At 44.0% G+C, this 18,149-nt stretch overlaps 2 protein-coding genes across 3 annotated transcripts; one reads left to right on the top strand and one right to left on the bottom strand.

The window, feature by feature from the left end:
• Positions 1-4,768: 4,768 nt before the first annotated feature.
• On the top strand, positions 4,769-11,454 carry LOC123136214 (cycloartenol synthase). The gene is made up of 18 exons (XM_044555546.1): positions 4,769-4,931; positions 5,483-5,668; positions 6,098-6,187; positions 6,394-6,588; positions 6,696-6,780; positions 7,306-7,472; positions 7,704-7,892; positions 8,016-8,129; positions 8,380-8,502; positions 8,581-8,703; positions 9,159-9,257; positions 9,407-9,463; positions 9,567-9,613; positions 9,692-9,835; positions 9,974-10,151; positions 10,656-10,736; positions 10,842-10,925; positions 11,101-11,454. The coding sequence occupies exons 2-18, from the start codon at positions 5,648-5,650 to the stop codon at positions 11,236-11,238; spliced, it is 1,935 nt and encodes a 644-aa protein (XP_044411481.1). The 5' UTR covers positions 4,769-4,931; positions 5,483-5,647; the 3' UTR covers positions 11,239-11,454.
• A 357-nt stretch (positions 11,455-11,811) lies between these two features.
• Positions 11,812-16,180, bottom strand: LOC123136213 (squamosa promoter-binding-like protein 3). 2 transcript variants are annotated; one of them, XM_044555545.1, is made up of 5 exons: positions 16,047-16,180; positions 14,489-15,241; positions 14,250-14,386; positions 13,402-13,668; positions 11,812-12,414 (listed from the first exon to the last, which is right to left on the bottom strand). In XM_044555545.1, exons 2-5 carry the CDS (start codon positions 15,178-15,180, stop codon positions 12,089-12,091), a joined length of 1,422 nt encoding a protein of 473 aa, XP_044411480.1. In that variant the 5' UTR covers positions 15,181-15,241; positions 16,047-16,180; the 3' UTR covers positions 11,812-12,088. The 2 variants fall into 2 exon arrangements, with proteins under 2 accessions (XP_044411480.1, XP_044411479.1); XM_044555544.1 differs by lacking the exon at positions 16,047-16,180 and adding an exon at positions 15,587-15,991.
• Positions 16,181-18,149: the final 1,969 nt, after the last annotated feature.

The following is an 18,149-nucleotide window of genomic DNA, read 5'->3' as shown; positions in this document are numbered from 1 at the left end:
CCAACCACGCGAAGGATCGGCAGCATAGCGGAGCCCTAGCTTTCCTTGTGAATTCCGCCGTTTGATCCACCTCCCTTCCCCAAAACTTTGCCGTGTAGGCTGATCGCGTGGTGTATATGTCGTTCATCTCCCAAGAGCAAACCACTTCATCCTGCCCCGTCTGATCCAGCGGAATGCCGGCAACCCATGTCCACAATGTGAGATACTCGTGCAAGGCGTTGGGGTTTACCTACGAGTCCACGTCCATCGCCCAAGCATTATCTTGAAGTGCCCTGGCCACCGAGCACGTTTTGATGCAGTTTTTTCTCGAATACGCACGAGTGTGCATACTATATATATTAAGAGGAAAGGGGTGAAAGAGCCCTCCATAATGGTGTTACACGGTATTTACATGTACAACATTACCACCTCCACCCTACTTTCTACTTTCTCAGAAGCTAACTTGTCGTGCTCACCCGCCGTTCCACCCGGTTGAAGAAGCCGGCAAGATCGTCCTTAAGTAAACCCGCTTGTTTCCAATTTCGGCCTTCCTCCGCGAAGCGAATAAGTACATAGGTCACCGATGGAGAAGCACCCTCGAACACAATTGCATTGCGATGTTTCCAAATCTCCCACGTGGCTAGAACACGAAGAGCATTGAGCACTCTCTTGTGGGTCTCATTAGTGTTTTGGGTCATGCACCAACCAGCGAGCGTGTCATTCATCGTGGGCACCCAACATGGCTTGTCCATGGCCTGGAAGATCACAGCCCAAAGCTGCCTGGTGAAGACACATCGGATGAATAGGTGGTCGATGCTTTACTCCTCATGGTTGCAGAGCGGGCAATTGTCTTGGTGATCAAGGCCTCTCCTTGCCAGGCGGTCAGATGTCCAACATCTATTCTGCAGGGCCAACCACGCGAAGGATCGGCAGCGTAGCGGAGCCCTAGCTTTCCATGTGAATTCTACCGTTTAATCCACCTCCCTTCCCCAAAACTTTGCCGCGTAGGTTGATCGCGTGGTGTATATGTCGTCGTCTCCCAGGACCAAACCACTTCATCATGCCTCGTGTGATCCAACGGAATGCCGGCAACCCATGTCCACAATGCAAGATACTTGTGCAAGGCGTCAGGGTTTACCTCAAGGTCCACGTCCCTCGCCCAAGCATTATCTTGAAGTGCCCTGGCCACTGAGCACGTTTTGATGCAGCTTTTTCTCGAATACGCACGAGTGTGCGTACTATATATATTAAGAGGAAAGGGGTGAAAGAGCCCTCCACAATGTTGTTACACGGTATTTACATGTTGAGCATTACCACCTCCACCCTACTTTCTACTTTCTCATAAGCTAACTTGTCGTGCTCACCCGCCGTTCCACCCGGTTGAAGAAGCCGGCAAGATCGCCCTTAAGTAAACCCGCTTGTTTCCAATTCCGGCCTTCCTCCGCGAAGCGACAAAGCACATAGGTCATCGATGGAGAAGCACCCTCGAGCACAATTGCATTGCGATGTTTCCAAATCTCCCACATGGCTAGAACACGAAGAGCATTGAGCACTCTCTTGTGGGTCTCATTAGTGTTTTCAGTCGTGCACCAACCAGCGAGCGTGTCGTTCATCGTGGGCACCCAACATGACTTGTCCATGGCCTGGAAGATCACAGCCCAAAGCTGTCTGATGAAGACACATCGGATGAATAGGTGGTCGATGTTGTCCTCCTCATGGTTGAAGAGCGGGCAATTGTCTTGGTGTTCAAGGCCTCTCCTTGCCAGGCATTCAGATGTCCAGCATCTATTCTGTAGGGCCAACCACGCGAAGGATCGGCAGCGTAGCGGAGCCCTAGCTTTCCATGTGAATTCTTCCGTTTGATCCACCTCCCTTCCCCAAAACTTTGCCGCGTAGGCTGATCGCGTGGTGTATATGCCGTTCGTCTCCCAGGACCAAACCACTTCATCCTGCCTCGTCTGATCCAGCGGAATGTCGGCAACCCATGTCCACAATGCGAGATACTCGTGCAAGGTGTCGGGGTTTACCTCAGGGTACACGCCCCTCGCCCAAGCATTATCTTGAAGTGCCCTGGCCATCGAGCAGGTTTTGATGCAGTTTTTTCTCGAATACGCACGAGTGTGCGTACTATATATATTAAGAGGAAAGGGGTGAAAGAGCCCTCCACAATGTTGTTACACGGTATTTACATGTACAGCATTACCACCTCCACCCTACTTTCTACTTTCTCAGAAGCTAACTTGTCGTGCTCACCCGCCGTTCCACCCGGTTGAAGAAGCCGGCAAGATCGCCCTTAAGTAAACCTGCTTGTTTCCAATTCCGGCCTTCCTCCGCGAAGCGACGAAGCACATAGGTCACCGATGGAGAAGCACCCTCGAACACAATTGCATTGCGATGTTTTCAAATCTTCCACATGGCTAGAACACAAAGAGCATTGAGCACTCTCTTATGGGTCTCATTAGTGTTTTGGGTCGCGCACCAACCAGCGAGCGTGTCGTTCCCATGAAGGCGAGCACAATGTGTGTTTCTCTGAAAGTTTTGATGCAGAGAGCATTAAATAGGAGCTCTCTAACATCCCTTGGTGGCAATACAACCAGGACAAAGAAAAGGGACAACCCCGGGTAACCCGCGGCTGTGGCCATGATGTCAATGCCATCATCATCCATGCAGGCAGCCACCGTATTTGCAGAGATCATCACCGGGCATGAAGTTGACGTCCTCACCATGCACTTGGAGCTGCCATGCATCTTTGACTTCGTCTAACACAATGACATGGTCACAACCATCTATAGCAGTCGAGGCATCATTAAACCCATTAAGCTACGCATGAAGGAAGGCCAATAGCTATGCCACATGGCGTAAGCTGGTTGGCCGCGCTGAGAAATATTTAAAAAAAAATTAGATGAATGTGTGGATTATTTTTTAAATGTATATTTTAGATGAAGGTGAGGACAGTATTTTTTAAATGGAGGGTTATACAAAGTGGCACTCGCTAATACGCTGCGGTGGTATTTTTTTTTCCTTTTTACTTTTTTTAGACGAATGTGAGGATTTTTTATGAGATGTTTTTTTAGATGGAGACGGAGACTCTATGTATTTTTTTTTAAATAAAAATGTGCACACAGTTTTGTCTCAAGCGGCGCCACAGGATGACACCCCAACCACTAGTGTTTGGCAAATGGCGTGGACGTGGACACGACTATATCCCATGGGGCTAGAGGTGGCAGAGGAGCTTACCGTTACACTGTCCAGGGCCTCGGAGGTTGTCATTAAGGATGGCGATGCAGAGAATATCTAGAGGACAACTAAAAATGGAAGACGAGAGCACAATCAAACATAAAAAAATAAAGACATACAAATAAATACATGTGATTTAGAAACAAACTAGACAACACTGTGATTAAAAGATGGGACCATAAAATAATGGAAAGAAAAAGAAAAAATAAAGACGGGAAATTTGTGGCAGTGCAATCATTGTTGCGGTGATACAATCATTGAAATATTAATTAGTGGATGAGATAATGCGAGGGAATATTTCTTGAAACCAACTTACGGTAAAAATAAGTGAAAACAACATAAAAAGGTCCTAAAATAAAGTATGTTGCAGGGATGGAATTCTAATAAAACATGGAATTTTAAGTTTTTACTCAAAATCTTTGTGAACTATAGAAAAATAACAAAATTCAACAATGAGTAGTAGCAAACAAAAAATGATCTGTAACAAAGAAAATTGCATGTTTCTAGAACATTAACTTCCCACAGTACCAAAATTTAGAAAGACCAGTTAAATTCTAAACTTGATTCTCAATATACTTTTCACTATCTAGAATAACAAGCGTGCATATAATAATAGAATAAAAGCAATTAAATTTTGCAATGTAAGGGAATGTTGCGTCAAATCAATAGGGTCCATGTGACCCATCAAATTATAAGTACATGAATAATTTCAAATTTAAATAAACGTTTTTTTAAAGATGTGAATACTTTTTAAATTACACAAACATTTAAAATAGGTATACATTAAATAGCATGAATATTTAAAAAAGGGTTGAATTGTTTCTAAAATTACATTCCTATTAAAAATATAAACACCTTTTAAATGACATGAACGTTTTTTTTATTTCTATTGTTTTTTGAAATAGAAAAACTAAATAAAAACTGACTGAAACCTTGAAATGATTGAATAAACCGAAAACCCAAAGAAACAAAAAATGACCTAAGTGGATGAAGGCGATGATGTCGGGGTCTGACGGGCTCGAGGATGATCCCCGGTCAACGAGCCACATAGCCTCAGCTATGTTGCATGCGGCAGACCGTTCAATCAATTCACCTAGCAGCATGGTCTGCATTGGAGTTCTTTTAGATTCGCGAGTGATGGCTGCTATCGTCCATCTCCGGTGTTGCCACGGCGACGATGAAGTCCGACAATGCTTAAGGGACTAGATTTGCACATGGATCTTGATGGGTCAAATTACAAATCTTTTTTATGGGGTCCTTTGTGCAAAGCTTTAGGACAACTGTCTTTTTTTAAGGACAGCTGTCCCTTTGTTTGTCTCATGGAGCAACCATGTGTGTACAGTCTTTTTTAGGAATGTGTACAGTTATTTTCTTTTTTTAGGGTGAATGTGTACAGTTCTTTCCCCCGCAAAAAAATGTGTACAGTTCTTTGTTGAATGAACATGTGGTAGTTCCTCTTAAAAAAACGCTGGAAAACCAAGACGCCCGACTGGGCCATGGATGATGCGTTTTCGTGTAGAATCAGAGATTCAGAGTAGAGGGGAGCCCAGGGCCCAGTTCTGTACCTCCGTTCCGCTGCCGCTGCCACCTCCGGCCGGAGCCGCCGCGGCTCTGCACTCCCACGGCGGCGGCGAGATGACGAACCCCGGAGGAGGCTCTACGTGCTCGCCGCGGACGGTCCCCTCCACGGATTCGGGGCCCTCTCTCACCAGCGCGTAACCACCTACTAACCCTCCTTGCAATTTGCCGTCTCAGCTTGTTTACTTATTATCCGCTGGAATGCCAATTTGCCGTCTCAGCAGAGTTGGAATAAACTAGGAAATGCAAGTGAAACGATGTTAGGCTCGCTAATTCCGTCAAAATAGGATGAAAAGGTGTTTTTAATCCAATATTTTTTACAGTTTTGCTAGAACTCATAGACCAAATTATATCTCATCTAGATGAGTTCTAGGTACTCCCTATTTTTTAGTACCATTGAAGGGCATGCAGAAAATTAGGGTTGCATTTCGATGTGTTTTGCCATATATGAAGAAAAGGAAAATATGATATGTTGAACACGACATTCCTACTGAGATTACTCGAGATTTTATGCGAATTTCTACATGCATTTCTCGCCGAAGGCCATTTTCACCAGATATGCCCTCTCCTAGCATGTATGTAAATATTGTGTCATTTGCATGTTAGTTTCTTGTTCTCGGTTTTCATGGGTTTGATTTTTTCTTTAAATAACTCACATGTCATTGCAAAACACTTGCACTTTTTGCAGTTCGCCGAGTTGGGTGCTCCCAAGCTGGACGTTCCTGGTATCAAGCTCCAAGAGCATGAAGATGTCACCGAAGAAGCTGTTTTGACCTCTTTAAAGAGGGCAATTGGACAGTTGTCTACTCTCCAAGCACATGATGGACACTGGCCTGGGGATATTGCCGGCCCTATGTTCCTTCTGCCGGGCTTGGTAGTTCCTTTCGCTCATATACAACAGTGAATTTGTTAAGATTCCTTCATTATAGCCTTCTCATGTGTTCTTGCACTAGCATATCTCATCGTATGTATCAGCTAACTTCAGAACAAGTTGTTCCCGAACTCTTAGAAAATATAGAACTGTGCCAAAGGGCTCTTCGAAGACAGTATCCTCTGCTAGTATCCTTCTTCAGAATTCGTAGAAAACTAGTGCCTAAGCCTTCTTGCTCGGCTTGCTGCTGCTTATTTTGCAGTTCCTGCCTTCAGTGACTTCCTTTTGGTCTTGACTCTTCAGTAAACTTTTCTCATTTGGTTTCAGCATTGCAGATATTGTGCTATCTCATTCTGTGTTATCCTTTGTTTTTTTGTACTTCTGTATGAGAGAAGTGAGCCATTTGGTTTCCTCACCTTTTTTTTTATTCAGGTAATAGCACTGCATTCAACTGGTGCTCTAAATACTGTCTTATCGTCAGAGCATCAAAAGGAGATACGCCGGTATCTCTACAATCATCAGGCAAGGAAATATTCATCTAAACAAAACGTTCTTAACAATGATATTTTTACGCAAACAAAATCTGGCTTTGCAATCCACATGCTGTGTGTATCATGCCATTCCTTCTGTCCACATTACATCTCACTACTACCCTAATGTATATGCCAATACTAGTTTTGTTTATGCTTTTCAAAGAAAGGGACAAATTTCCGTGAATTTAAGTGCAGAACAAAGATGGAGGCTGGGGATTGCACATTGAGGGCCCAAGCACCATGTTCGGTTCTGTCTTGAACTATGTTACCTTGAGATTACTTGGAGAAGGATCAGATAGTGAAGATGGAGCCATTCAGTTAGCTCAGAATTGGATTTTGGATCATGGAGGAGCAACCTTTACAACATCATGGGGAAAGTTTTGGCTTTCGGTACGGAGGTTATACATTGTTTTCTTTTCTGTTATCTGCTTTGGTCTTGTTACAAGTGTACTTGTTTCAAACCCAGAGAGGTCTTCTGATATCTCTACTTTCTTAAGGTTCTTGGTGTATTTGACTGGTCTGGTAACAATCCATTGCTTCCAGAACTATGGTTACTACCATACTGCCTCCCATTTCATCCAGGTTTGTTTCCCCTTAAAATACCTTTTCGCTTTCTCTTTTGGCTTGTATTTAGTTATCTAGAAATTTTATCATAATGACTAATAACTCAACACTAGCAAAATTTATCATATAAACTCCATGGAATGCTTGTTTGACTGTTAGTGCAGATGATCAGTAGAATATACTGCAAGTATGGTTCTCATGCAGCTGACCCTGGGAAAGTTTATTTGACAGATTGGCAACAAGACCATTTTTCCTTTTTGCAGCAGAACAAAAATCATTTTCTATCATCACAAACTTTGTCAGGAGGCAATAATTTTATTATACCCTTCTCTGTTTGATGTATTCACATTTATTAGTACTCCCTCCGTCCCAAAATAAAGTTGTACTAAATCAAAGACACTTATTTTGGGACGGAGGGAGTATATATTATCATAATCTAAAGTTGTACTAAATTAAAGACATTTATTTTGGGACGGAGGGAGTATACATTATCATGATTTCTTACCTTATTATCTTTGCTAAAATATTCTGTGCCGCACACAGGGCGCATGTGGTCCCATTGCCGAATGGTATACTTTCCCATGTCTTATATATATGGAAAGAGGTTTGTCGGCCCAATTACACCAACTGTAGTGAACTTACGGAAGGAGCTCTATAAAGTACCCTATGATGAGATAGATTGGGACAAGGCTCGCAACCAATGTGCTAAGGTTTGTTGGAATTTGCTTCATCGTGCATGTGCCAAACCAGTAACAACACAAAGTAACTTCATGTTATTATGCCATTTAGAAGTTTCTGCTCTGCACGGTTTTTGATTTGTACACTGACATGGCTCCTGTGTCAGTATCACACATTTTTATTTGTTACTTTAGGTAGAGATCCCCATGCAGAATATAATTATAAAATGTTGCTTGACAGATTTTTATTATAACTTACTGTAGGAGGATCTGTACTGTCCTCATCCACTGGGACAAGATATCTTATGGACCACTCTTCACAAATTTGTTGAACCAGTTCTGTCACATTGGCCTGGAAGCAAATTGAGGGAGAAAGCTTTGAAAAATGCCATGCAACATATTCATTACGAAGATGAGAACACCCAATATGTTTGCAGTGGTGCTGTAGGGAAGGTATATATTTAAAATCATGCCGGTTTCTAAAAAAAGCATGTGGTTATTTATTTTTGTTCCTTTTTTCTTTTGGCATTCCGGTTTTCAGTTGATTATTGTGAAAAATGAAAAAAATATGTGCAGGTACTGAACATGCTTTGTTGCTGGATAGAAGATCCTAACTCAGAGGAATTCAAACTTCATATTCCAAGGATCTATGATTACTTGTGGGTTGCTGAAGATGGCATGAAGATGCAGGTTATTCTTTATGTTGTTATTGACCCCATAGCTTCACATGTGCGCTTAACTTAGTTAAATAGCACTGCAGAGTTCCTTTACATTTTCAGTTAGCACGGTGTCTATTTTTGTCATTTAATAATTTGGTCCAGGCACAACGTCTTCAAATATATGTAACACGACTCTGGAATCTGGAGAGATACTAAGATATAGTGAATCTTTTCTTTTGGCTTGCTATGCTAATACCAGTGAAATGGTCCTGTCACCGTAGGGTTATAATGGGAGCCAACTTTGGGACACAGCTTTCACAGTTGAAGCTATACTGGCTACGGAACTCACAGAAGAGTTCTGTCCTACTCTTAAACTAGCCCATGACTACATAAAAAATTCACAGGTAAAACTTTTTATGCTTAATTTCCTGGCCAGACTAGGTCATCGTTTGACTCCGTTTCTGTTATTTGTTCTGCGAAAGGTTCTTCATGACTGCCATGGAGATTTGAGTGACTGGTATCGTCATATATCTAAAGGTGCATGGACCTTTTCTACCACCGATCATGCGTGGCCTGTATCAGATTGCACTGCAGTAGGATTAAAGGTATCGCCACCATTCCAAAATTGATATCGCCCATTAGCCTATGCAGACAAAATTTTAGAACTTTGACCACTAACTTTCATATGTATTTGATTTTTTTTCACTTGAAAATAATATTAACAGAGTAATTCCAGAATGTTATGTTCTCATCCATTATTTACTAACATGACTAAAAAAGATACGGTCAAAGGCGTGTGTCGGAGACATTGTCGCTGTCCAAAATGACATTTATTTTGGAATGTAGTTAACAGTTGAATGGTTTTTCTTACCTAGAAGGATATGCTTTTTTTAAGTTTTAGCATTTTTTCTTCCAGGTCCTTGGAAATAGGGACTTTCTTTAATGCATATAATAACCATAATAACTCTCAAGTTGCAGTATATTCTTTTGTGGTGTTGTGGTCTTCGTTTGAATTGTTGTTGAACTGTCCAATTGTTGCAATTCCTTCTTTCTTCATCAGGCCTCATTGTTGTTGTCAAAGATTTCTCCGAAAATGGTTGGGGTATCAATAGAAGCCAATAGACTTTATGATGCTGTCAATTGTCTGCTTTCTTGGATGGTATGCATATCCCTTTTCAAACGTCTAAAAGCTACTCATAGGAGTCAATAGTTCTCTTATGCTCTTATAAATTCTATGATTTTTTTTTGCATATGTGTTAGGTTAAATTTTCTCGAACTAATTAATGTCAGCTAGATTGTTTTTTACAGAATGGAAATGGTGGCTTTGCATCATATGAACTCACCAGATCTTATGCTTGGCTGGAGGTGAGTGGTGAATTTCTTTGAGTTACAACTGTAATGAGGGACTCGACATATTTAGCTTTTGTAAATAGTTTTTACAACTTGACATGTTTCTCCAATTGTTCAGTTTCTCAATCCTTCTGAGATCTTTGAGGACATAATGATTGATCATCCGTAAGATGTGACAACCCTATGCTGATTTGTTATTTTTAAGAGAAACTGAACTGAAATGTAATTAAACTCGACTGGCAGTGTTGTTGAATGTACTTCGGCAGTGATCCAGGCCCTGGCTGCATTCAGAAAGCACTACCCTGAGCATCGAAGGGAGGAGATTGACAAATGCATCCATAAAGGCGATAACTTCATCCTGAGTATTCAAAGGAGTGACGGCTCATGGTTAGTGTTCAAAAACTCCATTTCGGAATAAAAGAATATGTCCGATACACACGCAGCTTTCCGTGCTTTTGGTGTCCCCACTGAAAAACAGAAGAAACTGCTGCTATTGGTGTTCATTGCTCTCTCTATTCGCAACAGGTACGGCTCCTGGGGTATTTGTTTCACCCATGGGACGTGGTCTGCAGTGAGAGGGTTAGTTGCTGCTGGAAGGACATTCAAGAACTGTCCTGCTATCAGGAAGGCCTGCGACTTCTTGTTGTCGAAAGAGGTTCCTTCTGGTGGCTGGGGAGAAAGCTATTTGTCATGCAGGGATAAGGTACATTCATTTCTTCCTAGGAGGTAATGCCTATTGATGGATGTCCGTATGCAGCGATTCAACCTGGAAACAGATCGGTCCTATATTGATCATAAGTATGAAGCCCAAGTTTACTGTTAGCTCAGACTTAGCAGTCATGTTGAGATCTGTTAACAACCAATAAGAAGGGCCTCTACATGATGGCCTCTACTTCTTAGAAGGGAGAAATATCATATGCGGATCTTGATGTATAAGAAGTAACACACGAGGGACACTAGCTTGAGATAAAAATTAATTATTCATTCGTATACAATCATGAGCTGGTTGTTTATAATATATGATACAAAAGGATTGTCCTGTTCGTCCTAAGAGTTTGTCTTCAATTCCTCAGCAAAACAAATTATGCTTCAAAATATCAATCAACCAGTAAAGCAAAAAACCAAACATGCATGCATTCTTCTGATTTTTTTATGCAAAAGAGAATTTCTCTGATCTGAACATTCTTTCTTAAATTTCTGCAAATAGGTTTACACTGAACTTGAAGGAAGGCGCCCCCATGTAGTCAACACCAGTTGGGCCATGCTGGCCCTAATTGATGCTGGGCAGGTTCTTTGTGTTTTGTTTTACCCTTTTTTCTCCTTGATTTAACATTGTTCATTGAGGTATTCGCCGTGCTCATTCGTATCTGCGTTTCAATTCCCGTTGGAGCAGGCCGAGAGAGACCCAGGGCCTCTGCACCGGGCAGCGAAGGTCTTGATCAACCTACAGCTAGGGGATGGCGAGTTCCCTCAGCAAGTAAGTATTCCGCGAACCGAGCAGCAACACTTTCTTCCAAGGGCACTCTCATGAAAATCACTGTCAAAACCGCTTGCTGCTTAGATTCCAGACACCGATTAACGGGCAATCCGGCATTTAGTTGCTGTTCTGTCTGCGTTTGTTTGTTCATCACTGCTGGAATTTTGTGCCACAGGAGATCATCGGCATCTTCGCCAGAAACTGCGCCATCACCTACTCCCAGTACAGGAACATCTTCCCTATCTGGGCGCTCGGAGAGTACCGCTGCCGTGTCCTGGGCAGCAGAGCACCGGAGGGACATGGCGATGCCTAGCTGCCGATCCAGGTCAGAAGCGCAGCAGTGCAAGTCACACTATCTGCAACTGAAAATCCATACATACTGGTACGTGCATACCTTCTCAAGGCAGAAAAATGGTAGACAGAGAAAGGAAATGTACTTGCAGTATTATTGTACGCTATCAGAGTCCAAATAAATGGTTGGTGTATAATTATGGAATATATAGAAGTCCCTGAAAAGATGATACCAAGATGCTTATGTGCATGTTCTTTTTTTTCTTCCAAACCTGCAGTTCATTTTTCACCTGATGCCTGCAGTCTCCTGTGCTCATGTCTTTAGACCTACTGCCTTAGGCTTTAGGGACAGTAATGGTGACATGCCCCCCTCGTCCGATCTAAAATCAACGGACAGATTCGACAGGAACGGTAACGGTACCCACACGACAGAGCATGAACAGTGCCCGGCGCTACGGGGCGATGCACAGTGCCTGGCCAGGTTATGCCGCGGTCATTGGATCTGTGTCCCACCCATTGCCGGTCCTCTTGCAATGGCTGGCACCACCGCTACGGCCGTGCGATGTCATCATCAAGAATTTAAAACCATGATCAGTTACAGTTGGAGAAGCCATTCAGAAACATAGCAAGTTCAGAATTATTCAGACAAATGGCTAATGATGGATCAAAATCTTTTTCCATGGCAACACAACTGGGTCGATTTGATCCTAAGTCTGTTCTTGTGCGCCTTTATTCTAGGCATTGCCAAAACCTTAGGCCTCTAGGCAGGCAACGGCGTCAAAGCAAAGTAAATTCAGCATTCCGAGTTTCAGGCCGAAGAAACGGCGTCGATCGCGTGACAAAATCACGCACCCAGTGGACCGGAGCCATCATCAGTGCATCCGGTCGAAGTGCGAGGCATGGTCGTAGGAAGGCTTTGGGAGCTGGAGCTCGCTGTCATGGTCCCCCAAGCGCTCGAAGACCTGGAACCGCGGGTGATCGTCGAGGGGCTGGCCGCCGTCTAGCCAGAGCCCCGTCGATGATCCCAGCACGTGCATCGCGGGGTTGGGGGCGCCGGCAATGGCTGCCACCCCAGAGTGCATCTGGGGACTTGGCTGGAGGTTGGCAGCACCCACTGGGTTGCTTGACAGAAGAGAGAGAGCATGCTGAAGATCCGGGGCTCCACTGGAGTCGGAAGCAACAGCAGAAGCTTGGACACCTGGAAGGGTAAACAAGTAGAACAACTTTTAGTGTTAATGTTCCATCACCAAGGAAAAGATTCTTTGGAGTGCCTAAACATACTTAAGAATATAATCGCCGCAGACGCAGAGTTACTGTGCAATGGAAAATCTCAATCAGTTCTGAAGTTATCATTACTTTACTAGTAAAGATGAAACCAAAATTTTCATGATTCTATAACAGACTATTGTTTTATTTATTTATTCTGGCCCCAAGGCTTGCCTGCATGTGCCTCATTATCAAAAACTTTCCGGTATAAAAAACAAAAACAAAGCACTATTAAAAATTCGTCTGAGCAACTCAATCATGCCAGATTATGACAAATAAGGTAATCCACAGTCTCTTCCGGACCCAAAGCTATAGTCTCAAATGGTACTACTAATCATAGTTTCTGGTAATTGTCAGAATCAAATCAGTACTAAGAGGACAGGCTGACAGCTCTTCTTAAGGAGGATCTGTTTCAGATCAAAGATTGTGGATAACTGCAGGTCGGGAAGTACAATCATCTACGAGGAAGCAAATTCAGTGAAAAGAGCGTGATTAAGCAGAGGTTGCTAAAATAAGGGTAGGTGACTAGAGCTCCTTGAAAAGATAAAACATGGAGAAGAATGTGACCTAGCAATCAGGTCCTCGGATCACAAAAGTAAGGACCATGTGAATAGTCACATGTTGCAAACTGAACTTACCTAATGAAATGTTGAAATGATACAGCTATATGTTCAGAAAGTGCAGAAAGCTTCATGTCAGTTATGTTAACTCGAAAGAACAACCAACAAACAGCTACAAATTAGAAGAAACATCCTAATTTCATGAAGTGGTTCTGTGGAAAAAACACGAAGAAGTGCATTTATCTATTCTTGTTTTAGTTAGGAATTGTAGGAAGAAGAGTTTACATGTAAGTGATGACCTTTATAAGGTCACTTTTTCACCGTTCCGTTTGGAAATTCATTCGTAAGCGGGGAAATACCTTGATTAGGGAACTTTATACAAGTTCCCTTGAATGCCATGAACCCATCGAAACCATGATGTGCACCATGCGGCATAATATTGTCCGACATCTGCTGACTAGATAAATGCATCCCATGAACACCTGCAGCAGTTGTTGGCTTTAACCAAGGAGCTTTTGTGTGAGTAACTTTGAAGCCTCCTGGGTCATCCCATGAAGAACTTCCACAGCTTCTCATTTGAACATAAGGAGCCTGACCAAATAGGAAATTAGGCTGTTGCCTTGCATCTGTTCAAATCAATACAAAAGTTTTAGCACAAAATGTTCATAAATCAGAAATGTAACTGCTTCCATAACTCCAAATCCTCAATTTGTTTGTACAATTATGTGTTTGTTTTTTTCTTTTCTGAATCACTATACCATTGACGCGATAACATAATTATTAACAGATAAAAGTACAAAAATGTTTTGAGTAATCTAAAGTGAAATGAATAGTACATTGGGCACAACTCCTTAAAATAAGGACAGCTACAATTGTTATCCATTAATTCCCATCAACAGGAATCATCATAAACTGTTCCTATCAACAGAAACCCTCACAAATGGCAGTCACCAGGATCACAAAGAGCCTTTCCGATATCACAGTTACGAAAATTGTGACTAATTTTTGACAGTATGGCTAGCAAGGAAATTTGAATCAACAAAGAAATTGACCATTTCAAACACAAAAAAATGCTCTACCATAGTAATTTTTTGTGCCGCTGAGTAGGCGTGACTATGCGTGGCTGTTTTAGAAGGACATATGTAAGCATATTACTTAACGCATGAATTTCACAAAACATAAGGCAAATACAAGCTTAGTAACCTACCATAAAACATCGTAGACATCCTTGATGAACTGAAAGAAATTGCTTCTGGCTGTGGCTTGCGCCTGCGGGAATTATGATCATTGAGACGCCTACGGCAGCTTCGCTTTTTCTGGTCAAACTCAGCTAAAGCATGAAACCTAGAATCAAGTGGAAAACAAAAGAGAAAGAAACAGATCAGAACAACGGGTTCTTTTTTTTGTGCTCAAGGATGCCACTGTTTGCAATATAAAGCATCTCACCGGCTGCACTGTTGGCAAAAGCGTCGCTCCAGACCAGCGACAACAACTTTGGGAGCCTTAGAGTGAAGTTCACAGACCCTGTGCTTCCTATGGTAATCTTTAACAGAAGAGAGATCGGCTTTGCAGCCTTCAACCTGACAGTATGAGTTATGTGGCTTCTGTTGTTCCGCCTTTGCCTTCTTGCCCAAAGCAGGAGATTTGTTTGGCGCGCTCGCAGCACCCGATGGCAAGCTCTTGACACTCTGCCCTCCACAGACATCCTCGAAGTAAGTTCTCTTGCCAAGCTTCAGGCCGATCACCGGCTCTCCACTGCTCACTGCCACCACAGACGACGGAGATGTTCCAGTCCTCGTGTTGTCAACTTTACCCAACTCAGGGTTTTTGCTCGTGTTCCTGTCAGGGTTTTTGACAGGCGCAAATCTGAACTCCATGTTGTTGCCAGCCCTGGACGAAGAATCGATCGACACGGACATGGAGCTCTTGGAAGAGCCATACCCCATCTCCGAGCTGGAAGAGAAGGTGCCACTGCCGCCAGAAGAATGGAGCGGTTCATTCCCCATGGTAGCCGCAACGCCGGCGAATCTTGGATCAGCCTGCATCGCGTTCTTCGGGTTATTGCCTATCGGCGGGAAATTCTCCCAGTCCCACAGCACCGAGCTCCTCTGGTTCCACTCCATCCCAAACGAGCCCATGCGAGAGCCGAAGATCTCCGGTGCCGCTCCTCCTCCTACTCGCACGGCAAAGCTGCCGCCACTGAAGCAACAAAATGGAACACAAGAGGTGAGGAGCAGAATTAGCAAGCTTGCAAATAAGGACAATTTTTTTTTTTTTGCACTTGGAAAAGTCAATGATGATGAACAGCTTAGAACACATATGAGCACCACTCAGGGCAAGAGAGAAGTACGCAAAGATGCTAGTAGTATCTATCATCAGATGAGTGAGTGAATGCCGTGTGCAACTGCGCAACAACAGAGAGTATGCAGAGTACTTTTCTTCACAAGTGGAATCGTCAGTCAGTTATGGCAAGAACATCATGAATTCATCATTCCATTTCCCCAGCAGCAGCAAGAGAGACAAAAAAGGAGAACACACAAGTACCTTGAGGGACCAAAGATCAAGTTGTGGTTCCACCTTCTTCCTCCTCCCTCCCCAAGAAAACAACAGGAAAGGCAGCAGAATTCCTCCCTCCTCCCTGCCCGATCAGCAGCATGCCAGAGAGCAACCACGGAGCTCCCCGGCGAGCCGTGCCGGCGACGACGTCGGCAGAGCAGGCGCCGCCATCGACCGGAGAGAAGCTCTGCTGCCTCAGGCCCTCCGCACAAGGTCTGCCTCCCCCTCAAATCTCATCCCTGGCCGATGAGATGAGATCTAGTATATCACTTTGAAAGAAAACCCAAACCCAATCACGGCATCAGCAACCACCCCGGCGCTGGACCCTACGCCGCATCATGACAACCACCCCGGTCTCACTCGCCCCAATCAAGATCTTTCACCACCACCACCCCCCTCCCCCAAGCCCAGAGAAAAACTACCACTACTGGAGTACTGGTACTGCTACCTCAGGGCTGCATTATTTGCTCCACGTTGCCTCTGCGCCACCCTCCACACGGATCAAATCAAATCAAACCCCTTTGGGATGGGATGGCTGAGGGACAAGCCTGAGGGAGGGAGGGAGGGAGGGAGGGGGAGAACCTATACCACATCAAGTCAGCTGCTTTTTCTGTGGGGAGGAGGACCCCTTTTTACCCGCAGTAATGCTACATCTACAGGAAATTACGGGGGAGAGTGGTTTACAGGGTGACGAGGCATTCTTTCATTGGTCAATTTGGGAGGCACCGGTCCACCCCTGAAAATCAGGGGGCGGAGGTATGATTAGAAGAGAAGGGAGGTCCGTAACTTCCTGTTGATTGCCTGTAGGTGTAGGATTATTGTTTTACCCGTCTAGAGGGGAAAGAACTGCTCATGCCACCCATGGTATACTGTGTACTGTATGCATGGAAAGGGAGATCAAGAATCTTACTGGTGCCTCCTTTTTGGGCAGAAATCACATATCTGACCTCAGGCAGAAATCAAATCACAAACTGACCTGGTCACGAAAAAAATTCACTCTGCTGACCCTTTGGTGTGGCGCCCGACAGCCGGGCGCCGCACCCTACTGTGCAGCGCCCTTCCCTTAGGCGTCGCACATCATGCCAGCGTGGCAGCCCTGGTCCAGTTGCGGCCCCACAGCATCTGTGCAGCGCCTAAGAGCTAGGCGCCACACACCTGTAATGTGCAGTGCCTAACTCTTGGGCGCTGCGCAGTCTGTGTTCCACTTGGGCTGGCCCCACCCTCTCTCCCCTCCCACCCCCACCCCACACACCCCCACCCGACCCAAACCCTTAGACTTGCGGCCCTCCTCTCTTCCCCTCTCCCCCTCTCAAATCCTTCTCAAATCTTGCAAATCCGGAGTATTTGACCGTGGATTTCGAAGCCAACCCCTCCCTTAAGGTAATCTCCTCCGATCCCCTCGTTTTCATCCATAGGAATTGTCACATTTGCTCAAATCTTGCTAGTTTGGGGAAACCCTAGATTTTGATAGGATTTGGAAATTTGTGTTGAATGATGTTATATTTCTTTGCTAATTTGGGTTGTTTAGGCTTCCATAGTATGCTAGGGTTAGGGTTATGTGTGTTTGATGTTGGTGTTAGGGTTATGTTGGTGTTAGGGTTGTGGTTATTGTTATGTGGGGGTTAGGGTTATTAATTCATATATATGTTAGGGCATATGTGTGCAAATATTTTTCTTAAGTATTTACTTGATATATGTGTGTTTTTGATTATTGTAGGGATGGGGAGAACATGTGTTTATGTTCATCATGTGGATAAAGAGGCCTTTTTGAAAGGCAATGTTGAGACGGACCCGGATGAGCTTGACATGGTGTTTGAGAGTAGTCCTAGCTATGCGGAGCTTTTGAAACAAGTGAGGAAAGATTTGAATTGGATGGACCCAAGTGACGTTGTTGAGTTCGAGGGAAGGCATAATGTTGGTTTAGGAATGCACATCCGTTGGAAGACAATGTGTGTGAACTCCGAGCAACGTTGGGTTGCATACAAGGAGACGGTTGCCGAATCTCTAGACAAGGCTCTTGAGTTATTTGCCTCCAAGAAGGTTGAGTCTACTTTGAATTTAGACTTGAACCGGAACCCCTCCCCGTTGGTTGCTAGCACTCCCCCACCCATGAACCAAGATCAAATGAGTGAACCTCAATTCATGCAAGAAGATTGGCCAACATTGAGCCCGACTCCAAACAACCAAAATGAAGGTTTTGAAGAGGAGAATGATGAGTACGAGGAGGATGACAACGAAGTTGACCTCCATGACAACAATGTGGGTGATCTCGACCAATATCATGTGCAAGAGACAATGGACCAATCCATCCCTTTTTCCCGTGCATATGCATCGGACTCAGATGACGATGGTCCTGATGAAGAAGTTGATGAGGAGGGGTTCACACCGAAGGAGGCCGAAGCATTCAAGAAGGTATTCGGGCGGGATCACAAGACACCATTGTTCAAGGATCTTAGTCTCGCGGATGAAGCCGTTGTGGATGGTGGAAAATGCATATCTCTTGGAGCTAGGCCAAGTTCTCACCGTGATTTGGAAGACGGCAAGAACGGGA

This window comes from Triticum aestivum, chromosome 6B, assembly GCF_018294505.1.
Source record: "Triticum aestivum cultivar Chinese Spring chromosome 6B, IWGSC CS RefSeq v2.1, whole genome shotgun sequence".
NCBI classification, from domain to species: domain Eukaryota; kingdom Viridiplantae; phylum Streptophyta; class Magnoliopsida; order Poales; family Poaceae; genus Triticum; species Triticum aestivum.
The sequence above is the reverse complement of the archived record's forward strand: the minus strand, read 5'-3'. Positions and strand labels throughout refer to the sequence as shown.

What these genes read in the sequence shown, in the direction of transcription:
- LOC123136213 (XM_044555545.1), bottom strand. Translation starts at nt 15,180, where the DNA reads ATGGGCTCGTTTGGGATGGAGTGGAACCAGAGGAGCTCGGTGCTGTGG. An exon ending in TTTTGCCAACAGTGCAGCCG is followed by an intron (nt 14,387 to 14,488) that starts GTGAGATGCTTT and finishes ACTTGATTCTAG; the next exon opens with GTTTCATGCTTTAGCTGAGT. An exon ending in GATGTCTACGATGTTTTATG is followed by an intron (nt 13,669 to 14,249) that starts GTAGGTTACTAA and finishes TGATTTGAACAG; the next exon opens with ATGCAAGGCAACAGCCTAAT.
- LOC123136214 (XM_044555546.1), top strand. Translation starts at nt 5,648, where the DNA reads ATGTTCCTTCTGCCGGGCTTG. An exon ending in GCACTGCAGTAGGATTAAAG is followed by an intron (nt 8,704 to 9,158) that starts GTATCGCCACCA and finishes TTTCTTCATCAG; the next exon opens with GCCTCATTGTTGTTGTCAAA. An exon ending in CAAAGGAGTGACGGCTCATG is followed by an intron (nt 9,836 to 9,973) that starts GTTAGTGTTCAA and finishes TATTCGCAACAG; the next exon opens with GTACGGCTCCTGGGGTATTT.